The sequence below is a fragment of the Falco cherrug genome, chromosome 4 (genome assembly GCF_023634085.1).
Source record: "Falco cherrug isolate bFalChe1 chromosome 4, bFalChe1.pri, whole genome shotgun sequence".
Taxonomy (NCBI): domain Eukaryota; kingdom Metazoa; phylum Chordata; class Aves; order Falconiformes; family Falconidae; genus Falco; species Falco cherrug.
In genome coordinates, this window is record NC_073700.1 from 45,773,427 (window position 1) to 45,797,394 (window position 23,968).

General features: G+C 58.3%; 2 protein-coding genes and 1 non-coding gene across 3 annotated transcripts; 1 reads left to right on the top strand and 2 right to left on the bottom strand.

The window, feature by feature from the left end:
* Positions 1 to 527: 527 nt before the first annotated feature.
* Positions 528 to 634, bottom strand: LOC114017306 (U6 spliceosomal RNA). The gene has a single exon (XR_003562277.1). It is a non-coding gene; the product is annotated as a U6 spliceosomal RNA (small nuclear RNA).
* Positions 635 to 944: 310 nt separating this feature from the next.
* On the top strand, positions 945 to 14,918 carry TMEM259 (transmembrane protein 259). The gene is given in 12 exon segments (XM_055709126.1): positions 945 to 1,738; positions 4,025 to 4,291; positions 4,613 to 4,727; positions 6,955 to 7,065; positions 8,335 to 8,457; positions 8,811 to 8,911; positions 9,819 to 9,876; positions 10,173 to 10,256; positions 10,812 to 10,944; positions 11,330 to 11,429; positions 12,290 to 12,552; positions 12,554 to 14,918. Coding segments are annotated over 12 exon segments (2,175 nt in total). The 5' UTR covers positions 945 to 1,504; the 3' UTR covers positions 13,140 to 14,918.
* Positions 14,919 to 16,033: 1,115 nt separating this feature from the next.
* On the bottom strand, positions 16,034 to 22,612 carry GRIN3B (glutamate ionotropic receptor NMDA type subunit 3B). The gene is made up of 9 exons (XM_055709111.1): positions 22,154 to 22,612; positions 20,153 to 20,751; positions 18,645 to 19,695; positions 17,723 to 17,868; positions 17,422 to 17,537; positions 17,048 to 17,199; positions 16,791 to 16,955; positions 16,517 to 16,584; positions 16,034 to 16,401 (listed from the first exon to the last, which is right to left on the bottom strand). Exons 1-9 carry the CDS (start codon positions 22,610 to 22,612, stop codon positions 16,071 to 16,073), a joined length of 3,087 nt encoding a protein of 1,028 aa, XP_055565086.1. The 3' UTR covers positions 16,034 to 16,070.
* Positions 22,613 to 23,968: the final 1,356 nt, after the last annotated feature.

A 23,968-nucleotide genomic window follows, 5' to 3' on the forward strand; every position in this document is an offset into this window, starting at 1 on the left:
GGGCACAGAGCAGCCGCCATGGCCCCCTGCCCTGCTGCTGTCCTGCAGCCCCTTCCCGGCGGCCGAAGGTCAGCCAGGGTCTTCCTCCCCCTGGATGGTCCATGGGCAGGGTGGGCAGTGGGCTGGGTGGGGGTCCCTGCCCGCCACCCTCCCTGGAGCTCGTTCCTCTCCACCTTCTCCCCCTCTGCGGTGCCCCAGTGTGGGGCAGGGGTCTCATCCCCTCAGCCGGATGCCCCCATGGGGCCTGTGCTGCACAGGGACCCCCGAGCAGGGCTGGGCTGGGCCCCCTGGGTGGGTGGCATGAAGATTTCAGGGTGCCCCTCTCCTCCCCAGCCCCCAACCCCCCTCTCCCATGGGGAGGGGGGGCCCGCAGGCCTGCACCTGGGGCTCCCCCTGAGCGTACCTGGGGGTCTGCCCCCCCGCCCCGCTCCACGCCCGTGTGTCTCGGGGGTGCCCACACACAGAGCAGGACCCAGAACGGGCCCCGGGCGTTGGGATCAGTCCCCCAAAGGTGGCGGGGAGTGGCAAAAAATATGGAACGCTTCACGAATTTGCGTGTCATCCTTGCGCAGGGGCCATGCTAATCTTCTCTGTATCGTTCCAATTTTAGTATATGTGCTGCCGAAGCGAGCACGAATCTACAGTTCTCCCCCGAGCTATTTGAACCTCCCTCTTTTAATAATTTTTTGCCCATGGCGAGAATTTTTACCTCAAACTCCTGCGCCTTCCCCCACACGGCGTCACATTCCCAAGCTATTTTCATACTGACAATCGTATTTATGTCAGAAAGTTTGACCTTTCCACGGCTGAGCTGCGTGCGGAGTGGGACTGCTGAGCGCGGTGCATGGCGGGAGGGATCCTACTTTGCATCGCGGGGCGGAGCGGAGGCCGGCGCCTGTCCTCCACCGTCCCAGAGTTCCCCCGCGGCGCTCGCGCAGGCGCGCTGCCGCCGTCGTCCGTGCCGGCGGAGGAAGATGGCGGCGGGGCGCTGACGGGACGGGACTGGGCCGCTCCGCACGCACCGCGCCGCGCCGGGAGGGCCGAGGCTCCCGCTGCGCTCCGGGACGGGCCGCGCCGCCCCCGTGACGGACCCTCCATGGCCGCGGGGCCGGCCCAGCAGCCGCGTCCCCGCTGGGCCTGCTCGGGTCGCGCAACCCCCGGGCCCCGCCGAGGTAGCGGCCCGCTGAGCCCCGAGGCCTGGCCCGGGCCTCGCCGGGCCTGACCCGCTCTCCGCTCCGGAGGCGTCTGCGCGCAGGAGGCCGGGCCGGGCCCGGAGGGTCGCCCCTGAGGAGAGGGGGCCGGGGGTAGCGTCTGCCCGGTCCACCCGGCGCCCTGCACCGGGCAGCTCCCGCGGCTTCTCCCCGGCCTCTCGGCGGCAGCGCTCGACCTTCGTCCCCTCCGAAGCGGTCGCTCGGCCCCAAGCCCGCTGTGCGGCGGGGGATCGGTCCCTCCGGCCCAGGTCAGTGCTGCCAGCGCCCCTCGGCTCCCAGCCGCAGGCGTCAGGATGTCCGAGAACCAGCCGAACGCCAACAACCACCACCCGGCTAACAACAACGGGGGCGGTGGGGCTGCCGGGGGCAACAACCGGGGCGTCCGCAACCCCAACCTCAACCAGAACCCCTTGATCAATGTGCGCGATCGCCTCTTCCACGCGCTCTTCTTCAAGATGGCAGTGACCTACGCTCGCCTCTTCCCACCCTCTTTCCGCCGCGTCTTCGAGTTCTTCGTCCTCCTCAAGGTGAGGGGCAGCTTTAACGGGGGCTTTACGGGGAGGAGTGGGCATTCCTCATGCTGGCCTACAGTTAGGTGCAAAAGCATAAATTTCTTATAAACACAAACAAGCTGGGCTCTGCTAGAGGTCACTGCCCGTGTTTGGACCCCCCCCCCCCCCCCCCATGCTGCCCACTGACTCCCGTGGGTCCCTCCCCTGGGAGAAAGACGTGAGCAGTTGTAACAGGCTGTGCCGGTCCCTGCACCACCACAGCCCTGGTGACAGATCCCAAAATAAAAAGGGAATCGCTGAGCCAGCTTGCTGGGCAGCCAGGCTGCTGGGGGGCAGGTGCAGGGAGTGGGGGGCAGGCACGGAAGATTTAAATTTCAGTTTCCGAGCGATCGCTCTTTTTGCCCGCATTGCATAGGCGAGGTGCTTGGTGGCTGAAGTTTTGTTGAGTCTTGTCTTTTTGAGAAGCGATGAATTTGTAAATTTTTTTTAGCGGTCAGCACCCCCAGCTGTGCCAGCGCAGTATCGCACCTCTGCCTCTGTCCCAGGGTGCAAACCCACCTGCTCCCTGGCTGATGTGGGCGCGGGGTTGGAGACCCCCGGAGGGGGCTGTCGCCGGGGTGAAGTGCCCGTGGGTTAAATCCTGCGCCGTGGCTCCCAGGGCACACACTGATGCTTCTCGCCAGCACCAGGATGTGAAAGTGGAGTAAGGGGAGGTGGGGAGGGGGCTTGCCAGGGGCCAACAGCAGGCTCCTGCTCTGGAGTTGTAGCGAACAGGTGCTTAAAGGAACTAACATTCAGGGCAAAATGTGTCGTACTGCCCATACACGTTTTCTGGCCTCCCAAGCAGTGTTCAGGGGTGGAACTTCTCTCTCTCCCTGTCCTGCCCCAGCACCTTGCATAGCTGGATTCAGGTGGGCAGGGAGGCTGGAATGGGGCTGGTGGTATTGACAAGGCTGTGGGGTGGAGTGAGCAGTCTGCCTGGTAGCGGTTCTAGCTGCTGTCTGCTTTTGATCCAGGCGTTGCTGAGGGAGTAAGCGTATTCACGTCTGGAAAGAGCAGCCTATTCCCGCCCACAGAGTTAAGAGTCAGCCAGGCTCCAGCCTGGTCTTGGCTCTGTGCGCAGGGTACTGGTAGGAGGTGAAGTTAGAGACCGTGGTCCTGGACACTGCTGTTCACGGAGTCCTGAAACCACTCGTGGTTCTGCCGGCTTCATCGTGGCTCCTCCTGTGATGAGGGAGGTGTTTCTGATTTACCTTCCCTAGCGTCTTCCTATGCAGCTCCTCTGCAGATGAGATGTTTACCAGTCTGTTTATTCATAGCAAATAGGTCAAGAAAGATATGTAGCAAGGACAGCTAGTTTAATTAGGAATGAGCATCTTAATGCAGCTGGAAAGCGAGTGTAAGAAACTCAGCTGTACCACTTACTGTACCAGTGTTTCTTGGACTTTTCAGCTGTGAACTTTGGGTAGCATTGTGCTAGATCTACTATCATCACTATAGGGAATAAATTTTTTTCGTCCACTTTATTTTGCTGTGGCTTTATAGCTGTTCCTTGGGTTGATCCAGGACAAGGGAGTGGTGATGCTCCGCGAGCCCAGCCTCAGCAGGTCAGTGCAACCTCCGGCTGTGGCAGAGTCCTTACCTCGCAGCGACGAGTGGTGGATCTGAACGCAGAGCTGGCAGTTCTGCTGTGGGTTTGGGTTGTCCTGCTCTGATGGTGGGTTGTCTTTTGTTAAGGTTTGCTTTATTCTGCCTTTGTAAAGTTGAGTCTTCTCCAGGCTTCAACAGGAAACACTGTGCTGAGGAGGGAATAGTTGAACACCACGGGTGGATTTCTGTTTCTTTCAGTATGCCTTGGAGCCTCATCGCACATTGGTGCTGTGTTTGGTCAGTTTGCCTGTGGTGCAGTCATTTTGGGGATAGTGTTGGTTTGCAGGGCCTTGCATGGTGCTGGGGCCTGAGCATGTGGCTTGTGATTTCAGCAAGACACGTGTGCTGCACAGGTATCGGTGCCAGCTCTGGTCTCCTGAACAGGAGGAGATTGTTCTTGTGGCTGGTTTTGGTGTGTTCTCCTGCTGATACAGTTGTACTGAAATTGCCTGTTTCTGGGCTGCTTTATTGTTGATGCAGAGACCGCCGGGGCTGGAAAGCATAAAAGCTCTTGTCCACCTGTGAATCCGTTTTTCCACATTAATCCAGTGTCTTTATGGGCAGAGAAAAGGTGGTTAAAACTGGGGAGCCTGTAAACAGGCCAAGGGTGTTTGGGCTGATGGTCTCTGCTTTGTTTCATGCTGTGTGTAGGCTCTCTTTGTGCTGTTCATCCTGGCTTACATTCACATCGCCTTCTCCCGCTCGCCCATTAACTGCTTGGAGCACGTGCGAGATAAATGGCCACGCGATGGCATCTTGCGTGTGGAAATACAGCGCAACTCAAGCCGAGCCCCGATCTTCCTGCAATTCTGTGGTGTCGAGAAGTTCCCGGGAATGGTAATTGAATCCACAGCTGAGGAAGAGGAGGAAGAAGAGGAGGAAATGACCGTGGATATGTTTGAAAACAGCTCTATCAAGGTAAAGACGCGTTCCCTGCGTATGCAGGAGATGGGAACCCGATTGTTGGTTTGGGGAGAGATGGTTTGTTAGTGCAGTCATCTTAAGTGTGCCACAGTCCCACTGATCCCTCAGTCATCTGGAAATAGTGTGTTCCTTAGTTTTTCCTAAATCTCCACGTTAGCCTCTGATGGTTTAAGACAGAATGTAAAGCTTGAGAAAGTGGCCTCTTTTGTCCTCCTCCTGGTGGCAGAGGCCTTTGCTGGGGGCACAGAGGGAGCACAGAAGATGGGAGCTGAAGTGACTGCTAACGTGACTTTCTCTGCTGCGCTTTTCCCACAGTTTGAGCTGGATATCGAGCCCAAGGTGTTCCTCAAGCCATCCCGAGTGAGCAGCACTGAGGCACTGCCCCACAATGAAAGCCAGGAGTTCTCGTTTAGTGAAGCAGCCACTAAAGGTATGCAGCCTCTGAGGGAGACTGTGTCCGAGTTTGAGATGCTAGCCAGAGCAGGTAAAGACAACTTACACTGCTATCTGTGCTCTCTCCTTCCCCTGCCCCGTGCATCTTCCCTGCACGTCTTGTTCCTTCTGGCTTCTCTGGGCACGTGCATAGTAACCTTAAATGTCTTCCCTGATGCATTCACCTGTGGTTAACCTTGTCAATACTAACAGTAGATCCACAACAAGATCTTTCCTTCGGCTGAAGGGGGGCTGGGAGTCGGGGGTCATCTGGGCTATAAAATTTGCTGAAGCCTCTCGGTCTGGTATCGTGTTTCTGCAGCAGTTGGTGCCAGATACCTCAGATGAATGTGAACTTCCCTCTTCTGAGCAGTTTGCTGTTCTCTTGAGACTTGCAGGGATCTGACTGACAGCACACATTCCTCCTCGTATTAACAGGGTTTGGGCTGTATTTTGAGTCCCTGAGTCAACACCAGTACTTGAAACAGCTAATTAATCCTGAAAGCCACTGAGCAAGTTTCAGTGGATTGCGAGATACAGCATTGCTGTTCTGCACCGTTCAGGATATCCTGCTCTATTCCTCCCCTTGTTCCAGCATGACTTAAGCTGCTGATGTCTCATAAACTCTAGAGGGAGATTTAGTGGCTTTGTGTTATTTAAAATGGAAATCCACTGTTGGAAAACTTCTTTTTCTAGTGGTTAGGGAGGAAATCAATTAAAAAATACTTACGTTAAAATAAGAGACATGGCAATTGGATTCTGGTATCATTTACCTTTTTCACCTACACTTTCATCCCTGGAAAGACTGGAATTCTTTGCTGTTCAGAAGTACTGGATGTTGTGGCTGTGGAGGATTGTGAGACTGGACATTGCAGTGGCACTGTTCCCTTGCGCTTGCAGTGGTTTTGCTTGATGCTGGTTCAGAACTCATTAGTCCTGAATTTAAGATCATTAAGTCATGTAAGACTAGAAAGCCCTAAATATTTTTGATGCAATACCTTTATTAATAGTTGCCTAAGTTCTGTAAGAGTCATGTACAGTGCTGTGTACGCTGATGGGCTGTGCCTTGATTTGCTGAATGCCCAGCTGGAAATGATCCAGCAATGTGGTGAGAGAGACGCTTGTGCTGCTTTCCAACATAGTTTAAAAATTCGTCTTTTCAAACAGGTCCCAGATCCCCAAATACACGTTTTTACTTTTTTTTTTTTCCAGGTTTCTTGTGCTATAAGTACACCAAATTTGATGTTTAGAATATTTTACCATGGAAAAATACTTTATGATGCAAAGGAAGTAATTCTTTTGTTGATATTTAAACACTTTGTTTCCATTTGAGCTTAAAACTGTTCTATAATGGAAACAAGAGATGAAACAAACACACCAGCCTGTGTTTGTGGCCAGGGAGTGGGATCAGAGGTGGGGCAGTAAAGCAGGCATTTCTGTCAGTGATGTGTAGCTGTAAGTCAGAAGAGGCAGGTGCATTTCTTTTAAGTTATTGTATCCTTTTAAATTTTTTGGTGTGTCGTTGTAAGACCCCTGACAGCTGCCTCCCCTCACTTCTTGCAAGATATGCTGTGACAGTTTAAAAGATCACGGATTAAATTGCTTGCCTTCGACTTAGCAGGAGGTTTTGTCCTTTCAGAGGTGATGTAGCAAAAAGCATCTATTTTGAACCTTTCTTTATTAAAAAAAAAAAAAAAAAATCAAGGACACTTCAGGGGCCACCATATTTTTTGTTTTAAAGCCATAATTGCTCCTGCCTTTACTTTTGAGATTTGTAATTGGAGCAGTGACCTCTGTCTCCTGAGTGCTGCTGCCCTATGGAGTGTTTACTTGCTGTTCAGCCTGTATAAAGTATATTTTCCCACTGTTTCCTAAACAACGTAGAAAGCAGAAAGGGAACAGAGTGAAAACAAGTGGTCTGTGGCTTGCCAGGCAGAGATGTGGGCAGATTTGGACAGTGTTTGACAGAGCTTGGAACTGCTGCCCTGAAGCTTTCCCAGAAGTTTCGCATTAAGGGCTGATGTCAAGGGAATGGGCTGCAATTTCAAAGAATTTGTATTGATTTGTTTTTAATTGGTTGAAGGAAGCCTGGAGCCCGTGTCTGCAACTGATTCTCTTTTCAAGAATGTGGTGGGAGGGCAGAAGGGAATCCAGAGGTGCTGTTTCTTCTTGGTAATTGTTTGCAAACCCTGCTGTTGAGTCTCCCTTCCCACCCTCTCTTCCAGTGTGGCCACAGGAGGAGTACATTGTGGAATACTCGTTGGAGTACGGGTTTTTGCGCCTGTCCCAGAGCACTCGGCAACGCCTCAGCATTCCGGTCATGGTGGTGACTTTGGGTAAGTGAGGGAGCCAGCCCACGCTGGTGCAGGGGTGGGTAGGCGCTCTGCAGAGATACCTACGCGCTGTTTCCTCTTTAGTCTTGTGGAGACTATTTATAACAGTTGATGGCGCTCATTTTCCACGTAGGAGAGCTGCTTTATGGAGTCTTTATTGCTTTAGTAGGTCATACCTTTCTAAGAGGAATAGGTTGAAATGGTGTCCAGTGCAGTTTTCTCATTGAGGAAGGAAGAGCTTCAAGGTACTGAGGTCTAGGCTCAGTGTGGAGCAGCAGCAGTGCAGTGTTAGCACCCGGTGGCGAGAGCAGCTGTGCATGTGTTGGGGACAAGGCTGAGCAGATCTCTTTAGCACCAGCAGACCATTTTTGTGGAACAGCGTTCTCCTGGCGTTTCCTCCATTAAAAACTGTCCAAGACAGGAATAAATACGATCGCAAACCTTCTCATGCCTGTGAACTTAATTGATCTGTAATGAGCTGTTAGTGCAGCAATCAGACTAAATTTTATTACTTACTCCTAATCAAACTGGAGTACAGCTGGACTGGAGCCATTAAGCAGATATCCTGTACAGGGAATGGGCAGTTCCCATATTAAATGGAAACCCAGCTGACCTGGGTTGTCCAATTCAACTGGACAAATTCCTTCGTAAGTATCTTAGTAATTTACTGAAAAATTATCTGTGCTCATGCCTCCTGTTTTGTTTAGATTTGGGTTATTTTTACAAGCTGATCAGTGTTTTTACAGCAGAACACAGGACCAGCTTCATGAGATGGAACCAAACAGCCTTCATTAATGGCCAGAGCGATGGGGAGGCGTTCGCGTGCCCTCCGCTGCAGAAGGGTGGGTGGGATGGGAAGGGTGGGCCCTGGCAGTGCCGTGCTGAGGCCAGCTGACATCTGAAAAGTCTTGGCCTGGTCTTCTGAGTCTTACCAGAACTTGTTTCTCTGGGCCATTAGTTGGGGTGAGCCTAGGGAAGGTAGTCCAAGCCTAGAAGTTAAATGCCCTTTATGTCTGTGCCAACAGGGAGTATGACAGCCCTGATGTAATTCTTAAGGCCCAATTGACGTTAGCATTTTGACAGCATGGCTAGATTTGTCAGGGTGTGACGTTTTCCCTCCCAGTCCTGCCCAATTTAGTTATCCAGCCAAAGGTCCAACTGCAGACGCAGGTCTGCTGGCAGATTTGTCCTTCTGAGTGATGAGAAGACTCTTTGCTTGCCTTGCCGCCTCTGTGGTTGATCTGACTGGGTTGGGTGGTTTTTTCTCTCTAGATCCTACCAGGGATCAGTGCTTTGGGGACAGGTTCAGTCGCCTATTGCTGGATGAGTTCCTGGGTTATGATGACATCCTGATGTCAAGTGTCAAAGCTTTAGCTGAAAATGAAGAAAACAAAGGTAAGGCTTGGAGGAATCGCTTTCTGCAGCTATGCAGAGCAGTTAATGTTTTTTCTATAGATGCATGAATATCATCTTCTGACTGTTGATTAATCTAATGCAGGGAACAGTTCCATGTGTTACGTAGAGATGTTATTGTCAAGGACAAAATGAAACAAGCAGGAGGGGAGAGGTGTCTGCAAACGTGATTTTCTCCTGCCTTATTGCACTGTATAATAATACGAGTGCTGCTGTGAGGAGGTGTTGCCATAGATTTGCTTTAAATCCTATTTCTTTAGAAGGCACTGAAAGTTTTATTCTTAGTTTGTGGTTTAATTGCACTGAACTTGTGTGTGTTTGCTTTTTTCTTCCAGGTTTCCTTCGGAATGTGGTGTCTGGGGAGCACTATCGCTTTGTCAGCATGTGGATGGCTAGGACTTCGTATCTGGCAGCCTTTGTCATCATGGTCATATTTGTAAGTCGATAGGAGCTGGGCATTGCCTGGACTCTGGGCCCGGTGCTGGTCAGCATATGTTTGATGTAACAGCACAGGCCTGAGCTCTCATCTGCTTTTAAAGCTAAACTGATGGAGTACAAGGTTCTCCTGGTTTCTGTGGTGGGTTCTTAAGGTCCTAACAGTGAAACAGAGGAGGTGAAATAGAATGAAGTAATGGTTTTGTGGCCAAAAAGGAGATTCATGTTAGAGAGTCTGTAAGTGTAGTTAAAACACTCAGGCTGACAAGGCACAGGGTGCAGAAGTTTGTCCTCTGAGACTTATAAGAATGGGCCTAATTTGCCAGGAGTGATCAAGATAGATCTGAGTCTCCTGTGATTGTGCGATGAGGTGATTACAGATAAGTATTAGACAAGATCCCAAGTGATAACTAAGTCTGTGTTCATAGTCTTGGGTGGCTGTCCCCTTTTGTGTGTGACCGGCCACTGATGCAGCTCCTTCTACAACAGTATTGTGGCCAGTGAGAAAGGAGGACGAGGGTGCTGGGTGCCCATTGCCAGAGGCATCGGGAGTTGCTGGCAGGAGCACAGATGTAGGGCGGGAGGGAAGAAACCCTAGTTCCAGCGCTGCTGCTGCTGTTTGGTTTGGCCCCTGCTCAAATACTCAGGATCAGTCTCTTTACAAACAAATCACTCGCTGTCTATTTCACTGCAGTAATACAAAGATTAATTGCTGTTTGTGAAGTCCTAATTGCTCTTTGGGAAGTCGGTCTGCATAGCTCAAACTGACGAACATGGGATGTGCACAGCATGCTGTGCAGCACTGCAAGTCCAAACGCGCCTCTTCAGGCCTCTGCTGGAGTGTGATTCTGCAAGTGACTCCCTGGACCTTTGTGGCTCTAACACTGGCTGCTGTTCTCATATTTCAGACCCTGTCTGTTTCGATGCTGTTGCGCTACTCGCACCATCAGATCTTTGTCTTCATTGGTAAGGATTTTCTAGGGGATTTAGGGTGTACTGACACTGCCTGCTCCAGCACAGTGTATCATGCGTATACTCTTGCCTGTCATCATTTAGAAGGGTCCTGCATGTGGCTGCACAGGGTATAAATCCCCCTATACCCCCGTCACGGTGCTTGTGAGGACTGTTCTGTCTCTTGACAAGTATCAGGGATGGTGGGTTTGACTGCGTGTTGCAGTGCTCTGTCTGGGGAGTAACGGAGGGGTGGAGCGTTCTGTGGCCCCGCATCCATTTTGTGTTATAGTACGTTTTCCTTCTTGCAGTTGACCTGTTGCAGATGCTGGAAATGAACATGACAATTGCCTTCCCTGCAGCTCCCCTCCTCACTGTCATTCTGGCTCTAGTAGGTAAGGACGTTAGCTCACTGCTTGTGTATGTGCAGCAAGTCCCACTGGAATCTGTAGAAAGTGCAATTCCCTGTTCTGACGTGGCCATGGCAGGTGGTTAGCGTGTCTGCTCATCACAGGGTGGAAAGCTCTGGAATGTGATGGCACAGTGAGCTACATTGTCTTTCTGGGTCCCCTGGAAAAGCAGTTCAGTTGGAAATCACATAAACTGAAGCTTTGTCTGTCACTAGTTCATTTCAGATACGCTCTTCCTGTGACCACATTGCATTAGCACAATTTGAATTTAAAAAATGAGCAACAAAACCCTGAAATCTTTGCTCTCCAGAGCCAGCTGATCTGGCCTGTGCAGTGACTGCCATCAGCAGTGCGACATGTTTGGCCTTAGCTGCTGCTTTAAACAGAGCTAATTTATCCTGCTGTGGTCTTTGCTGCACGTCATATAGCCCTGGCTCTGAAATGACAGAGGATCCTTCATGTGCCCCTTGGGGAAGCCCTTTGCTGACGGTAGTCTGCGCCCTGCAGCGTGCTGATGTTCCCTCCCGCCCTGTCCTGTAGGTATGGAGGCCATTATGTCCGAGTTCTTCAATGACACCACAACTGCATTTTACATCATCCTCATCGTGTGGCTGGCTGACCAGTACGACGCTATCTGTTGCCACACCAATACGAGCAAGAGGCATTGGCTCAGGTAAGAGCTGGTGGGAGCTCCTGGCTGCACGCCCTCTTCTCCAGTGGGGAGGAAGCTGCTCCAGACCCTCCCAGCCAGGAGGCTGTCCACTCCTGAGAGCTGCTGTGTGTCTCCTTGAGAGCTGCCTGACATCTTGTAGGGTCCAAAGTGCAATTGCTTCCACTTTGGGTTTGTGCCTGGATTTCAAGAATCATCTCAATCCTTTCCCTGCCCTTTATTTTGCCCTGGTGAAGACCTGTTCACAGCGAGACAGTTCTCATGACCTGTTAGTGGGAGCCGGCACCACCCTGTGCAAAGTGTCCCGGCTCAGAACAGAGGAGTAGAAAGAAACTCCCGTTTGTCCTGTCCATTGCCGTATCCTGATGTTTATTGCCTTTCTGCCCAGGTTCTTCTATCTGTACCACTTTGCCTTCTATGCTTACCACTATCGATTCAACGGGCAGTACAGCAGCCTGGCTCTCGTCACCTCGTGGCTCTTCATCCAGGTGAGTAGCTGCCACTTCTGCTGCGTGTTAGTGCAGCCAGCTGTGTGGAGGCCAGTGCCATCGTGTGAATTCAGTCCTGGTCACTCCACATGCTTCGGAGGGGTCTGGCTGCCTGCAGTTTAAACTGCTACATTGCAGATAGCTCACACTGGCTGTGCTGTTAAAAAGTGAAGGGAATCTGCTGCAGTTTGGGCTCTGATCAAACTTCTTGACAAGCTGAGTTTGAGTAGCGATTTTAGTTACAAAGAGATGGAAATAATCCCTGGTTTGGAAATGGAACGGCAGAAGGATGCTGTTGAACAAGAGGGGGTTTTGGTCACTGGCTCACATCCAGCCACGCGGCTGCCAGTAGGCTCATGTCACCTGGGTTTTGGAAGGTGTTAGGGAAGGATTCCTATCCTGTCTTTCTAGAAGAAATCCTGCCGAGGATCTCCTTGCAGAGGCTGAGGAGTTGGGCAGGTCTGTGCAGTGAAAGATGCTGGCAAAACCAGCTCCAAATTGATGTCTCCAGTGTGGTTCAAGCAAACCTGGGTGTCTCTGGCTTTTGCCCTGCCCCCTCTCTCTGCTGCAGGACGGAGACAGGGAACTGAGGATGGGCCAGAGAAATGTCTTTACCCTTCTTGTTCTGAGCCCTTAAAAGGGAAGGGGGGTTGTACCCCGTTGCCTGTGTTCAGAGAGAAACTATAAAAGCAGCTTGCAGGGGTCATAGTGGAAGCAATAAAACTTCAGACAACCTCTTGGCTGTCAGAGCAGCCGAATTCTCCAGTCTTTATGGCAAGAAGAAAGCGTAGTTTTCTAAGGTACATCTAGGCTCACAGCCCAGGCCCACTGAGTGACTCCTTTCCCTTTGCCTTCTCTAGCACTCAATGATTTACTTCTTCCACCACTATGAGCTACCAGCCATTCTCCAGCAGATCAGGATCCAGGAGATGCTGTTGCAGAACCAGCAGGTAGGCCAGGGGACTCAGACGACGCTCCAGGACAACCTCAACAACAACACTACAGCTGCCCCCGTTGACGTGGGGGGCCACCGGCCCCACCTGGCCGCCGGCCCCTCTGGGGAGAGCAGCAGCCCGGCTGCCCTGACTCCCAGCGAGGCCTCCAGCGTCATCGCCGCTGCCACCCGCGGCTTCTGTTGGGAGTGATCTGAACTGGGTAGCCGAGACAGCTGCCATCGTTACAGAAGCCTCGTTTCTCTCTGACCTGAGCACTACCCTCCTGGAGCCAAACGTGGTGCACGAAGCTGTGGCCAACGGGAACCCACAGGACGCCGCTGCTGCCTCCAGTTTGGTTGCCCGCATCAGAGTCAGCAGCGACCACCCGGAGACAGCCATGGGTTCCATCACCATTGAAGTCACTTCAACATCTGTGGTGGCTGCAGCAGATGTTCCCCCAGCTGCAGAGGCGCCACCAGCTGCGCCTCTCGTCCCGCTGCAGGAGGAGGGGGCTTCAGTCCCCAGCCCTCCCCTCCCTGCACAGACTGAGGCTGTCGAGGGCTCAGACAGCCAAGCAAAACCTAGTGGCAAGAACTGCGTTGCGAACAGCAGTGTGGTAGAGACCCCTCCGGCCTTGGTGGAGGACACTGATCAGGACAGACGTTTGGGGCGTGCTCTTGGGGACTGGGGAGAAAGCAGCCCTTGCCCAGCACCAGCGGATAGCACACCTAGCTCCAAACCTTGCTCGGAGCCAGACTCGAGGAGCCTGTCTTGAGTCCCTGTTACTGTAATTCTGGACTGCCAGGAAGGCATTTGGATTTTGTTTGTTACTATTTCTCACTTCACCATCATCCTTAACCCATGAATTCCTCTTAGCAGAGGCAGAGCAGCTGGGACAGAGAAAAGGTGCTGCAGTGGACTCCCCTGGGAACAGCACGTGAGAGCCTGATGTGCGTGGGACTGCCGGGAGGGAGGGACGAGGCCTGCGAGGCTCAGGGCCCTCGTCCCGAGGCTGTGGGCAAGCAGGCTGCCTGCTCGAGCCCTGCAGTCACTCCCCTGCCCCAGCTTTTCCTTGCCCCTGGCTGCCCCAGCTTTGCCCCCTGCAGTGGCATTTGCCATCCAGATGCTGATAGCAAGTAAGAGCTGATGTGGGACAGCCCACACGTGTGTGGCAGCTTTCTGGTTAGAATAGCAGCTGCATGTGGACGGAGAGTTTTCTGACACCTGCAGGAGAGCTGCAAAAACCAGAGGAGAAACCTGGTGAACTTTTCCTTCTCCTTAAGGGGAAGAGGAGCTTAAGGCCTTCCCCAGACACTAGATGTGCTCATGCCAGGGCAAAGCTGGGCGATAACCAAAGTAGAAGCTGCAATTCAGCCCCATTTTTTTCTGTCCTTGAACTTCCCTCGGTCAGCGGGTTTGGGGGGTAGAAGCTGCTGTGTCCAGGTTGGAGCCTCCATCCCCAGAGAGATGCATTTGGCTGGACTGGGAAGCAGCAGCGTTGATTCCCATGCTGATCAGCCCTGGAGAAGTGCTGTCCCTTCTGCCACTGGTGACCTCTGCGAGGGCGTTCAGAATTTGGCCTCTCTTAGGTGTGTGTGGCCAGCATAAAATAGGAGCTCCAGGCACAGGCAGATGGTCTCAAGTAATTCCTGCTGGGAGCTGATCTGTAGTGTCAGTGTCTGTGGATACGTTTGGGATGAGGAGGACAGCAGCTCCATCTCTGTATGACTCTGCTTTTTGGCACCTGCTGCTGTGGGTGATGTAGTTTTGCTTTTCAGTGCCTTGTCCCTTAAATGGGACACGTTTGGGTTTAAGATCAGCCCCATCCCAGAGGAGAGAGATCAGCTTTTCACTGGCTGAACTGTTGCATGAGATGGTTTAGCAAAGAACCAAAACACTAAAGCCAAGACATTTCAGCTAATTTTTCCTCCTTTCCCTGGCAGCAGAGGTGAAGCTGGCTGTGCCTGACCCCTCTGCCGTGCTGCTGGGGGACTGGGACGGGCACCGGCTGCCCCCGAGGACGGGCTGGACCCACATGATGTGGCTGAAGGAGGCGTTGTGCTGGCAGGTAGAGCGGAGGCAGGAGTGCGTCCCGGCTGTAGGGTGGAGAGGAGAGAGGAGCTTGGGGAGTGACGTGGAAAAGCGCAGTGCTGGCAGGTGGCTCTGCTCTTTGTGGGGGGCTGTGGAAGTGTCCCCGAGTTCAACGTCGTCTCTCCACAGCTGAGCAGCGTCTGTGGAGTCCGTCTCCCTTGGAGGTGCATTTTGGTGTCTTCCACCAGGAAAGAGTTTCCACATCAGCACTGGGGGATCTCAGAGCCCCCCGCTTCACCGTCTCTGCATTTCCCACCCAGGGGCCCCCCTTACTATTTTTTTTTTTTTTCTTTTTGTCTCAAGAAGCCCTGGGTGTTCTCTGGGGAGTGGGGGAGCCTGCTCATGCCCCGCATGCCAGATCCTTCTGCAGCCAGCCTCCCTGGGAAGGGGCCGTGGCGCCTGGCTCCCTGCTCCGGCAGGAGCGTGCCAGAGAGCATGGAATAATCGTAGGCTTTTAAGAGGAGTGGGTGGGTGGGAGGGGAAGGGGGGAGAGGGCGGGAAACAAACCAAATGATTTGATGAATGAAGAGTAGAGTTCATTCTATTTAATTAATGTACAAAATGTGTTTGTATATAATAATAAATATTATATCTAACAGCTGCTGTAGTGCTGCTCTGCTGTCCTGCTAGCAGTTGTGCTGGCTTTCCGCTGGAGGTCGAGGGCTGGGGATCCTGCGGCGTGGGTACGGGTGTGAACAGTTGAACACTTGATGCTTTGGGTGCTGCCGTCCTGGGGTGTCCGTCCTGGGGTGCCACCATCCACCCCCTTACAGCTCAGGGGCGGCGGGGGGCCAAGCGCAGGTCCCTGTCCCGGCTGAGCTCGCGGGTGTTGGGCAGCCTCTGTGTGTGAGCGGGGAGGGAAGGTCGCGCTGTGCTGTCGCCCTGGCCCTCGTACGGGCACGTGGTTCCCCCCAGCAGGGCTGTGAGTTCCTGCGTTTCCTCCGCTGTCGAGCCCGCAGGCTTTCCCGCACTGCTTGGACTGGGAGAACTGGGCCAGTGGCGTCCATCTCCCACCGTCTGCCCGAGGAAGGCTCCGTTTCTGCTCTGAGGTGGCTCGGGAGCTCAGCCCCTTTGCTGCCCTGGCGCTGGCTCTCCCAGAGGGCAGTTTGGGTCTTGGCCTGGCAGCACACTGCGGGACACAGGCTACTCACCTTCCTCCTCCTCCTCCTCCTAAGCACAGCTGTCCTGCGGTGGGGCTGAGCTGGGCCTGCGGAGCGGGGAGGGGAAGGGTTACCCCCACCCCAAGCGTTGCTGCATTTAGGATGCGGCTGGAGGAGAAAAGGCAGCCTTTCTTTTTTCTCCATCATCTTTATTTACATGTATTAAAAATGCAGCATGGCTGAAGGGTCTGCCCTGGTTCTCCACCCGCTGCCTCCCCAAAATCAACCCCCTCCCCGAGGTTGCTGGCTGCAGTTTCGTCCCCTGTGTCCCACGGGAGGGAGATGAGGAGCCCCAGGAGCTCCCCGCTCCATCCCGCACCCCACAGGCCCTTCTCCCACCCCTCATCTCTGCTCTGAGCCAAGGGCGTGGGGGTGGGCTGCCCTCCCCGGCTCACTGCCCCCCAGCCCGACCTGGGGTGTTCAGGGGGCTGCCTGCCCTGGCCCCCCACCCCACATCACCTCTCCTCCTGGGGCTCCTCCGACTGGGTGGGCAGCAGGCGGCCGCTCTTTGCCGTGCCCAGCACGGCCACCAGCTCACTCTTCCTCACCAGGGCCACCCGCAGCTGCTCCCGCATCTCCTGGATCTTGTCCTCCAGCTCCCGGAGCTCGCTCTCGCTGGCCGCCCTGCCCGGGGGCCGTGGCGCCCGCCCGTTCCTGGGGTGCCACAGGGACCCCTCACCCTCAGGGGGGGCTTTGTCCAGCTGGAAGCGCACCCGCCGTGCCTCCTTCCGCAGGGTGCTCCAGGGCTGCCCTGCCGCTGGTGCCTGCGGCGGCTGGAGGGTGCACCTGGGGGGGCACAAGGGTTGGCTGCTGCGAGGGCCCCCCATGGCCCCCCCGAGCCGGTGGGTGCCCACGGGGAGGAGGAGGAGGAGGAGGGGGAGAGCTGCAGCCAGGGCTGTACCTCTGCGCCGAACTCAGCTGCTGGCTTTTCTGCTCCTCCGTGCCCATGTTCAGCGCCCGGTGGATTTTCTGTGGGGAACAGGGGAAGAGGGAGCTGCGGGGTGATGGTCGGGGGGGTCAGCCGGGGGGGTGAGGGTTCAGGGATTAACTGGGGCATGAGGGGCCAGGGCTGGAGGAGGGCAGAGGTTATGCAAGGGAAGAAGGATCAGCAGCAGGGGGGTGCAGGGGGGTGGGGGGGGTCTTTCGGGTGCTGAGCCCGTTCCCACCAGCCCCACCTGGCTCGTGTGCAGCCAGTAGTTGAATTTCTTCTTGCGCTTGATGCGGGGCAGGACGAGGCGGTAGAAGACGTGCTCGCCCAGCGAGGTGAGCAGGGAGCCACTGAGCCCGATGCAGAGCAGCACAAAGAGGCCCGAGAAGTGGTAGATGCCCATCTGCAGGGTCTGCAGGGGGAGTGGGGGCATTGGCTGGGCTGGTGGGGGGGGTGTCAGAGACCCAGTGTCCCCCCCCGAGCCAAGGGCCCGGCCGCCTGCACCTCCGTGACGGCGAAGACGCGCTTGCCGCATGGCACCATCTTGTACCACTTGTCGTGCAGGAGGTCGATGAACCCGGCTGACTTGTAGCGGCTGATGAACTTGGAGATGTTGGAGGTCAGCGGCGAGTTCTGGGGGAGGCCAATGCCATAGCCTGGCCCCAGCGGGGGGCAGGGGGGGTGCAAGAGAGACAGCGCTGGGGCCGGGGGGGAGCACAGCCCCCAGCCCCCACCGTGGAGCGGGCACCCTCCCCACCCTGCATGCCCACGGCCCCGGCCAAGCTGCAGCCCAAGCACACACGTGTACACGCACACACGCACACACACACACTCACACACGGACTCCCCCCGCCCCCCTGCAGCCCCCCTCCCCAAACCTTCAATGGCGAAGGGTTTGCCCACAGTGAGCAGTTTGCAGTCGGAGTCGATCGAGACCTCGTAGTCCAGCAGCGACTTGTCCATGATGAAGGCGTTGAGCTTGGGGGGCTCCGTCCTGCACCAACATGGGGGGGGACCCTCAGGGAGGGGGCTGCTCCCCCACTTCCCCAGGGTCCCTCCAACCCGGAACCCCTCCCTGGGGTGGGGGGCAGGAGGGACAGGCTGCAGGGATGGGGCAAAACCTGCCCATGGGGGGTAAAAGGATGGGAGCCCCCCCCCCATGTTGTCCCTGCCGCTCACTTGAGCATGGTGACACCGGCGGGGGTGGTGGGGACGTTGTAGCGTCGCATGTACTCGTGCATCTCGGGGAAGCTCTTCTTGATGTACTCCTCGGCGCTGCTCTCCCACACCGTGCCAAAGCGGAAGCCCTGCGAGGGGTGATGCAGCTGGAAGGAGGCACCAGAGCATCAGTACCCCCGGCAGGAACAGCCCCCAGCTCCCTGGGGACATGTCCCCAAGCCCTCAGCCCCTGCAGGCAGGGGGGGTCTGGGCAGCCCAGGGAGATGCGACAGCTCTCGGGGGTGTCTGGCAAAGACCCCCCACCCCACTCCACCAGGCTCAGCTTGTACCCAGCCCACTTGCCCTGCACCCTGGAGATGAGACCAGGATTAAACACCGAGGTCTGGGAACACAAAGCTTCTGGGAGGGGGTGGGGGGGTGGGCTGGGAAGACCCCCAACTGCCTTGGGAGGGGCTGTGCTGCACCGGGCTGGGGAGACCTTCCACGCTCATCCCAGCAGGGAAGGTGCAACAAGAAAGGAGGTTGGAGGCAGGTGGGGGCTGGTCTCTTCTCCTCTTCTCCCAAGTGACCAGCGATAAGACAAGAGGAAATGGCCTCAAGTTGTGCCAGGGGAGGTTCAGATTGGATAGCAGGAAAAATTTCTTCGCCAAAAGGGTAGTCAAGCACCAGCACAGGGTGCCTGGGGAGATGGTGGAGTCACCATCCCTGGGGGTATTTAAAAACCACATAGATGCGGTGCTCAGGAACATGGTTTAGTGATGGACTTGGCAGTCCTGGGTTAACAGTTGGACTTTCTGATCTCAAAGGTCTTTTCCAACTTCAGTGATTCCATGATTCGACAAGGACAGACCACCACCACCCATCCCTCCCTGGACCTCAGCCCTGTCTCACCCTATCTGAAGCATCCTGGACATGCTCCTACCTTTGGGTCATGGATGCCCGAGAGCTCCTCAAAGGTCTTATCCCCCACCATGACAGCCGCCAGGTTGGCCGTGTAGCTGGAGAGCACCAGGAGGCAGAAGATGGCCCAGAGGTTCATGAGGAAGCGGCCAGTGCAGCACTTGGGCGTCTTGCTGGACACGGTGCGCCCAAAGAGGATGGCGTAGCAGAGGTTGAGGGCTGAGGAGTAGGAGAAGATCTTCATGCGGTTGCGGCCGTGGGGGGTCATGCCATAGGGGCTCTTCCACTCGTACAGGGTGAGGAAGAGTGCCGTCATGTGCAGGGCCACAAAGATGCCCACCCACATGGTCCAGTGCAAGGGCCACATGAAGGCCCCGATAGGCGACGCTGTGTCCTTGGTCCTCACCAGGATGCCCAGGCTGGTGGAGAAAAAGGGGCTGGTGAAATCGATGACTTTGCTCCGCGCCGAGTTGATGCTGAAGGAGGTGACGGCCATGTGGGCCGTGCCGCTGAGCAGGTCCCCCACCAGCCCCGTCCAGCGCCCATTCTTCCAGGCCCCATATTTCCCATCACCCACAATGTAGAGCTCAAAGTCAAAGGACATGTCCTCAGCCAGCTTCTCCAGCAGGTCGATGCAGTACCCGTAGCAGCACTTCTTGTACACCCGCGGCACCGAGCCGTTGTCGGCACCCAGCTCCTCAAAGAGGGTGTCCAGCACAGCAGAGTCATTGGTGCCGGGGTCCAGGCAGAGCTGCCCAGCCGGGCAGCTCCCATCGTCATCTGCCTCCCTGGTGAAGACGAAGGGGTGCTCCACCAGCGTCACCACCCGCAGCCTCATGCGGGCCCCCCCAGCCCCCTCGCCGGGGCTCTTGCGCTGGCGGTGACTCTGCCACGTGCCCTCCTCCAGCTCCAGCTTGCCGTGCCGCCAGGTGCCCACCGTCACCCAGGTGGGGTCCCCCCGCGAGTCCCGCTGCAGGCTCCAGGCGCGGTACTGCTGCTCCGGCCGCACCAGCGTCGCGTTCTCCACACGCACGGGCCCCGTCCGGCCGTGGAAGGACGTGTTGGCCAGGAACCTGGCAGGAGGGAAGGTGCCACGGCTCCAGCATCCCCGGCTCTTCAGCCGCAGCCGGGGGGAGCGAGGGAGGGGGCTTGGGGCCGGGAGCAGGATGTGCCCAGCTCGGGCACTGACAAGGGCAGGGAGGAGCAGCAGGATCCGGCCCCGCTGCCCTGCAGCTCGCTGTGCTGGCAAGGCCAAGCGTTATTAATATTTATAGAGCAACCGTGCCCGGGCAGCATTAGGGAGATCTGAAGTGACAAGTGTCCCCCTGCGCATCCAGCATAAATCATGTCCCAGGGTGGGGGCAGTGGGCACCAGGGGGGAGCTGAGCCCCACGGCTGCAGCTGCACACGCTGGGGAGCGCGATGGGCACTGAGCCCTGCGCTCCCCCAGCTCTGCCCTTGCTCCACCCCAGGGACGAGGCACGATGGAGCTGGGGCAGGGGGAAGGGGCACCCACAGCACCTCCCTTACCGGGAGAGGAAGAGCCCCGAGGACTCGCCGCGCACCCGGTGCCTGTCATTGCAGTTCACCATCGTCTGCAGCAGAGCCAGGTCAGGGCGGACGCGGGCGGCGCTGGCGATGGCCCGGGACACCAGCTCCACCAGGTCCTGGATGAAGAGCTCCAGCGGCGGCCGGTTGACCTCCCCGTAGGCCAGTAGCCCCAGGGGCAACCCCTCGGTCTGCAGCTCGCCAGCACTGAGTGGGGAGCCCAGCAGCCAGTGAAGCTCCTGCAGCAGCAGCCCCGACTCCTCGGCCGCCTGGAAGATGAGCCGAGCGCGCCGCAGGTCGCAGCCGAGCACCAGCACGGGGCTGGAGAGAGCCCTGAAGCGCTCCCCGTGCTGCCGGAGGTAGTGGGTGGCCCCGGCCTCATCCAGGTAGCCAAGGTCCAGGATGGTGCGGAGGAAGAGCTGGGAGCGGCGGGCCCAGAGGCCGAGGAAGCTGGAGATGTCCCATGGGTGGCAAAGCACCAGGTTGGTCTCTTGCCAGTTGTTGGCCTGCAAGATGCTCACCAGCACATCCACCAGCATCTCCAGCGAGCTCTGCCGGTTCATGTGGAAGTGGAAAGGGCTCTGCCGACACACAGGGGTTGTGGCTGTCCCCTTGCCCTGCTCCTGCCCGTGGGGAGAGCCCAGAGGCAGCACCAGACACAGTCCCCCCCACCCTGGAGCCACCTCACACTCCCTGCCCCATCCCAGCCAGGGTAGATGGTTCCCCCTGCCCCGTGCTGGCCACGCACCCACCCAGGAGCCGGAGGGATGCCCAGGGACCAGAGGGAGAGCACAGGGATGAGACCCCCGTGGGACCCCCGGCTGGGTGGGCACGAGGGTTCACCACCACCCAAGCAGCGTGTCACGCATCCCCTTGCCCACACAAGGGTCTCCCACACTCCCGGCCAGGCGCTGCCCATGCCGCAGCCCAGCCCAGCCCCCAGCAGCCGGAACGCTCCTAGGACATGCTGCAGGCCAGGCAGCAGATGAGCAGCGTGGAGGGCAGCATGGCCTGGGGGCGTCTGCCCGGGTGTCCCCAGGAGAGGCTGGTGGGACGGGGGTGACCACGGTCCTGCCACATGCCAGGAAAGGAGTCCCTCCTGCCCAGGAGCGGCTTGGGGTCAGCGCAGAGAGGCCCAAATGCAAAACGGCCCCACGGGGAGGTGGTCTGTCCCCAGAAGGAACCAGCAGAGGGGAGAGGGACAAATCCAGTCCCAAGGTCACAGGGCTGGGACGGGACTCGGCTCGGCAGGGTTTGTGCTGCAAGACACTGTGCCAGCACACACAGACGTCACTCCCGGGGCAGCGGGGCTGAACCGGGCGGCGCAGGGCACTGCGGGGATCCAGCACCAGGACACGGCCCCGGGAGCGGGAGCTGGGATGGGGCTGGGATAGAGCCGGGCAGGGGGCCAGGAGAGAGATGAGGTGGGGGCTGGGACAGAGCTGAGACGGAGCCAGGCTAGAGCTGGGATGGAGGCTGGAATGGGGGCCAGGAGGGGGCTGGGACAGAGCTGCGGTGGGGACCAGGACAGAGCCAGGATGAGGCCCGGGATGAGGCTGGGATAGACCCGAGAGGGGGTCACGATAGAGCCGGGGTGGAGGTGGGAATGAGGGTTGGATGGGACTGAGATGGGAGCGGGGATGGAGCCAGGACAGAGCCGGGATGGAGCTGGGATGCGGCAAGGATGAGGGGCTGGGATAGAGCCGGGATCGGGATCGGCATAGGAGCCGGGAGGAGGACCCGCGGGACTGGAGCCGGGATGAGGATCGGGATAGGAGCAGGGATGGAGCCCGGACGGGAGCAGGGACGGGAGCACGGGTGGAGCAGGGACGGGAGCAGGGACGGGAGCAGGGACGGGAGCAGGGTCCGGAGCAGGGACGGGAGCAGGGACGGGAGCAGGGACGGGAGCAGGGACCGGAGCAGGGACCGGAGCAGGGTCGGAGAGCTGCGTCCCGGCGGCGGGTGCCCCGGTGCGGGTGTTACCTGCGCTCGGAAGGGCAGGGGCCCGCGGCTGTCCAGGAGGCTGACGAAGGGGACCTGCAGGGCGGCGGCGAGGAAGTCGAGCTGGAGCAGCTCCCGCCGGGAGCGGGGCAGAGCCAGGACGGCGGCCACGCCGCGCCCCGCCAGCGCCCCGCACAGCCACCGCGCCAGCGAGCCGGGGTCCCGCGCCGCCGGGGCTCCGGCCACCACCTCCAGGCTGAGGTTGTGGGGCAGCGCCGCCCCCCCGGGGCCGGGCGCCCCCCCGGGGCTGCCCCCGGTGCCGCCCCCGGTGCCGGCGGCTCTCAGCAGCGCGGCGCGGAGGCGGGCGGGGGCGGCGGGCGGCAGCAGAGCCCCCAGGCGCACGGCGGGGCCGGCGGGGCCCGGGACGCGGCAGGGATGCGGGTGTCCCCCCGCCGCCCCCAGCGCCGCCGCCAGCAGCCACAGCGCCCGCAGCCCCGCCATGCGCCCCCGCTCTGCGCCCCGCCGGGGCGGGCCGGGGGCGGGGGCGGCCCGGGGCGGGCGGGGGCGGGCTGGGGCGGCCCGGCAGCACCCCCCGGTGCGGACCCTCCCGGCGGGCTCCGCAGCCCCCTGTGCGGCCGGTGCGGCCCCGCAGCCCCGGTGCGCGGTGGGTCACGCCGGGCACGGCCCGCGCAGCCGCCCCGCCCGCCCGACGGGCACTCGCCCCCGCCCCCGCGTGGCGCCCCCCCCACCCCCGCCCCCCCGCAGCAAAGCGGGGTCCCCCCCCGCCCGGTGCTGCCGTGCGAGGGCTGCGACCGCGGGGTCCCGCCGGGGGGAGCGCTGGGTGCCCCGGCACAGGAGCCCCCGCGGCTCCCGGGTGGTCCGGGCTGCCCTTGGACCACCGTGACCTTCCTCCTCCTCCCCCTCCTCCTCCCCCCGCGGCGCTCCCCACCGCCCGGGCTGGGAGAAGACCCCCAGGCCGGTTGCTGAGCCGGGCCCGGAGCCGGAAACCCCGGAAAAACCGTTTCACACACACACCCCCGCCCCGTTAAAGACCCAGCCAGACCCCTCCATCCCTCCCCACGCAGAGCCCCGGCCTCAAACGGGGGGGGGCCTGGGGCCCGTCCCGCTGCGTGGGGAAGGGGCAAACACGCCGCAGCTCGGCAGCCTCCCTCCGCAGGGAGCGCGGGGGCATCCCCCCCCCCTCCAGCAGGGAAACTGAGGCACGGCAGAGCCCAGGGGCTCCGCGCACCGCGAGCGCAAACGGCAGCTCCCGGGGAGGCAGAGAGCCCCTGATAAATTAATAAGGAAAGGAAAGCGAGGAACTGGAGCCAAACAGCAGCTGGCAAAAATATTGATCACTAGACAAATTTAATGAGTCATAGCTAATGAATTCCCCTTGCGGAGATGGGCCCGGGGGTGGGGGGCCATCAGAGCAAATCCTGCCAGGGCACGGGGAGTGCTGGCGGCCCTGAGTCAGGGGGTGCTGGTCCCCCCAGAGCAGGATCCTGACCACAGGGCCCCAGGCAGCCCCTTCCCCCAGGGATAACCGCGGCAGCACAGCACCCACTGCTGCAGGCAGAGGTGGGAGCGGGGGGCAATGGACTCCTGGCATGAAGTAGCCCCCCCAGCCCCCAGCCCCTCCCCTGGTGCGGCACAGGAGGGGGCTCGCAGGGAAGCCCCATCCTCTCTCCTGCTCTGCCCCAACACAAATCCCACTGGGGACAGGGATGACTGGGAGAGAGCATGGGACAACTGGGAGGGCGCGCTGGGCTCTGGGCTTGGCAGGGTGCAAGCTGCCACCCTGCGGGGGGGGCTGGGGGCTCTCCCCGCAGCTGGGACACGCTCCCACCACAGCCC

Bases quoted from the DNA above. Each gene is read 5' to 3' on its own strand.
- GRIN3B (XM_055709111.1), bottom strand. From the start codon at position 22,612: ATGGCGGGGCTGCGGGCGCTGTGGCTGCTGGCGGCGGCGCTGGGGGCG. The intron at 17,869-18,644 runs GTAGGAGCATGT...GCCTCCTTCCAG, and splicing joins CGGGCATCCATGACCCAAAG to CTGCATCACCCCTCGCAGGG. The intron at 16,956-17,047 runs GTGCAGGCGGCC...CTCCCCCTGCAG, and splicing joins GCGTCTTCGCCGTCACGGAG to ACCCTGCAGATGGGCATCTA.